Source organism: Cynoglossus semilaevis, chromosome 9 (genome assembly GCF_000523025.1).
Source record: "Cynoglossus semilaevis isolate Cse_v1.0 chromosome 9, Cse_v1.0, whole genome shotgun sequence".
Taxonomy (NCBI): Eukaryota; Metazoa; Chordata; class Actinopteri; order Pleuronectiformes; family Cynoglossidae; genus Cynoglossus; species Cynoglossus semilaevis.
This window is the reverse complement of record NC_024315.1, coordinates 3,808,053-3,810,958: the sequence shown is the minus strand read 5'-3', so window position 1 is coordinate 3,810,958 and position 2,906 is coordinate 3,808,053. Positions and strand designations below refer to the sequence as shown.

At 42.0% G+C, this 2,906-nt stretch overlaps 1 protein-coding gene across 3 annotated transcripts in view; it reads right to left on the bottom strand.

Moving 5' to 3' along the window:
- Nucleotides 1-253: 253 nt before the first annotated feature.
- Nucleotides 254-2,906, bottom strand: part of LOC103383437 (GTP-binding protein 1-like) — a 14,558-nt gene continuing 11,905 nt past the window's right edge. For 2 of the 3 annotated variants that reach the window (XM_008316542.3, XM_025058684.1), the window contains 3 exons: nucleotides 2,695-2,873; nucleotides 2,464-2,595; nucleotides 254-1,261 (listed from right to left, as the gene is read on the bottom strand). In XM_008316542.3, the coding sequence (XP_008314764.1) occupies nucleotides 1,139-1,261; nucleotides 2,464-2,595; nucleotides 2,695-2,873 (434 nt within the window). In that variant the 3' untranslated portion in view covers nucleotides 254-1,138. Of the gene's footprint in view, nucleotides 1,262-1,298; nucleotides 2,220-2,463; nucleotides 2,596-2,694; nucleotides 2,874-2,906 lie in introns of those variants that run through there. The other variant, XM_025058683.1, reaches the window with a different exon arrangement.

Genomic DNA, 2,906 nt, shown 5'->3' with positions numbered 1-2,906 from the left:
TTATGGCTGGGAGGCTGACTCTCTCTGAACTATTGAGCATGTTTGATTGAAAGGCGCCCGCATCGATAACAAGGAATAACGTGCCACGCAGAGAGCGACCGCTGAGACTGAAAAACTGTTCACATTATATCATATATATAATATATATATGTATATATATAGGTATAAATTATTTTTTTTAAACGGCAAAAAACAAAATTCCGTCAATTGTCCACTCAGAACACTCCCTCAAAAAACACTTTACAGAGAACGGTGCAACTTAAACATTTTTTATTTAAAATGATTTACAGCAGAAACTGGCACCACTTAATTTAAATGGCACAATTTTTATTTCCTATAGTTTTTTTTTCTGCACAATTTTCTTTTCTTTTTTTCCCCCCTCTTAAACGTCAGACGGAGGGGGCATCGAACCAGTGACCCAGTTCACAGCTGCTCCATTAGTTAGTGTGTGTGTAACTGATTAATAAAATAACAAACACTTTCATGACTCGCTCAGTTCTGATTAGTTGATCCACGATGTCACGGGGAAGCTGCCGATTATGGTGTCTGCTCATATAGAAACGAGGAACTTCACTCAAGACTAAACTGAAAAATGAGCTTCGGTTGAGAAATGAAATAATAAAAGTACACACTGTACTAGAGTATCGCTGAAAATATCACAGTTTTTCACCCAGTCTCTATTTAAGGCGGTGTGAAAACAAGGCTGTATTTACTCTCCGCTAAGAAGCTGATTTGAACTTAATGAAATTTCAACTACTATCAAAACAGTCGTGAAGTGCAAAAAATTTGGGTTGAAAAAAAAAATCATCATCAAAAAAAGAACGTCTGATGATTCTGCCTGAACGACGAGACGAACACTTTGAAAACTTGTTTGTCGTAGGGAGAAATGAAAAAAATTACAATGTTTCAAACGGTCCTTTCTCGCAATAAAACTAGAAACTCGAATATCGTCAGCAGCCCACCAGCTGATACGCCAATTAAACTTTTACAACCATTTCTTTAACGTGGGTAAATAAGTCGCTCTTTGAGATTTAGACCGGCTGAATATGAACGGGCAGTGAACCTGTTTGTAGTGACCACTGGGTGGAGCTGTCACCGTTTCCTTCCTGTTTGGAGCTGAGGAGAAATGAAGCACATTTTACGATGAGGCCACCGCCGCCGCCGCCGCTCCTGCAGGCACCGTGGACATGTTCACAGCGTTCAGGCCTTTCCCTCGATGTTTCTGACCGCCTCGCCGGCGCCCCCCTCCTCCAGACTTCAGCTGTTAACAGACAGACAGACAAGAGCAGCGGAGTTAGCCAATCAAAGAGAAGGGAGCGTAAAACAACATCTGAAGTTAGCATCTCCAGAAAAGCATATAAAAAAAAACAAACGTTGTCCGTTATTTATCACCTGCTAAAAATGGATGTTGTGAAGAGGGTAAAATAACAAAATAAAAAATAAAACTGAAGCCACAGCATCTTCAGACGCCAAACTCTGCCATCACTCATCTCAAGGCTGCACAAAGAGGCAGCCAAAAGAAAATCAATCAGGCTGTCAATCAAGGATCTCTGGCTAATTTTATCAAATAAAATTCATAATTAAACCCATCGGTGCACACCTCTGAGTGGTGAGAAGGTAAATAACTCAATAATATTTTGTATTAATTTATTTATTTAGTAAATTATATTTAAATTGTGTTTATTTTATAACAGAAGATCTGACAGAGGGCCAGTAGGTGGCGACTGAGATGCTGCGGATTCACACTACAGTTTTACTTCATCAAGTTCACACCCACGTGGAGGCTGAACATGGGATGTAACAGAACACCTACAGGTATATAAACTAACTGGGGGAGGACGGGGGAGGAGGGTGACAACCACACAAAGGTCACGGCTACTTCATAATGACAAGACATGCAAAACAAAACAAAAAAAGTGGTGTCGTGATAATCTGGACTCTTTAAAAACGTCGTCGTTGTCGTCGTCGTACGACAGCCACGACTTTACCTCGTTCTCTTTGTTGCCTTCTCTACACAGATGAACCTCCTCTGTCTGACGCAGCATGACGAGACAGGGAGGGAGAGAGAGGGAGGTGAAGGAGGGGAGGGCAAGGTGATGATGTCATCAGACACATTACACACAAGGAGGTGGAGCTATTATCTATTTACTGCCAATAACTCTGTCAGGCAGAACAATTTAAATACTCTTCCACTAGATGGCAGCCGATGACTACGAAAACTAAAAAAAAGAGAATCAGAGCTATTGAAGAAAATCATTGTCTTTCATCAATTCCTGCCCATAAGAGTAAATTTAAACTAGACGATTATAATATTTCATAATAAATATATATATATATAAATTAATAAGGAGAATGATCAAAGTTTTTATAAATATTGGTAATGTTAAAATACTGCATTGTTGATACTGTGAACTTTTGAAACGCAGTAAAACACACTCCACGGCATCATCACACATCACTCACTGGCAGCTGCGCGGCGCTGGGGCTCGGCGGTCGTGCAGTCGACCTGACCTCCTCATTGGCCGCCGTCTTCCTGTTGACCTGTGACCTGGACTGCTGGGATTTTGCCGCCTGGTTGCTGACTGAGAAGAGGAGCTGAAAACACAGGTGATGATGATTTCTCCAGTTTTTCTCAGACAAATGAAATGACAATCAGTGGGGGAAAAAAAAAACGACAACATTCTGTTCCGTTACCTTGGTGATGGTGCCCACGGCTTTGGTGCGACCCTCCCTGAACACCAGCTTCTGGTCACAGTGCAGGTACTCTGGCGTCTTAATGAAGCGGAAGTGAACCAGGGCCTTGTCCCCCGTCCTCAGACAAGACTTGTTCATGGACAGGATGGTGGCCGTTTGCCTGATGCTGCCACAGTGAACTGGGATTATGGAGAGAGTGACAGGAGACGACC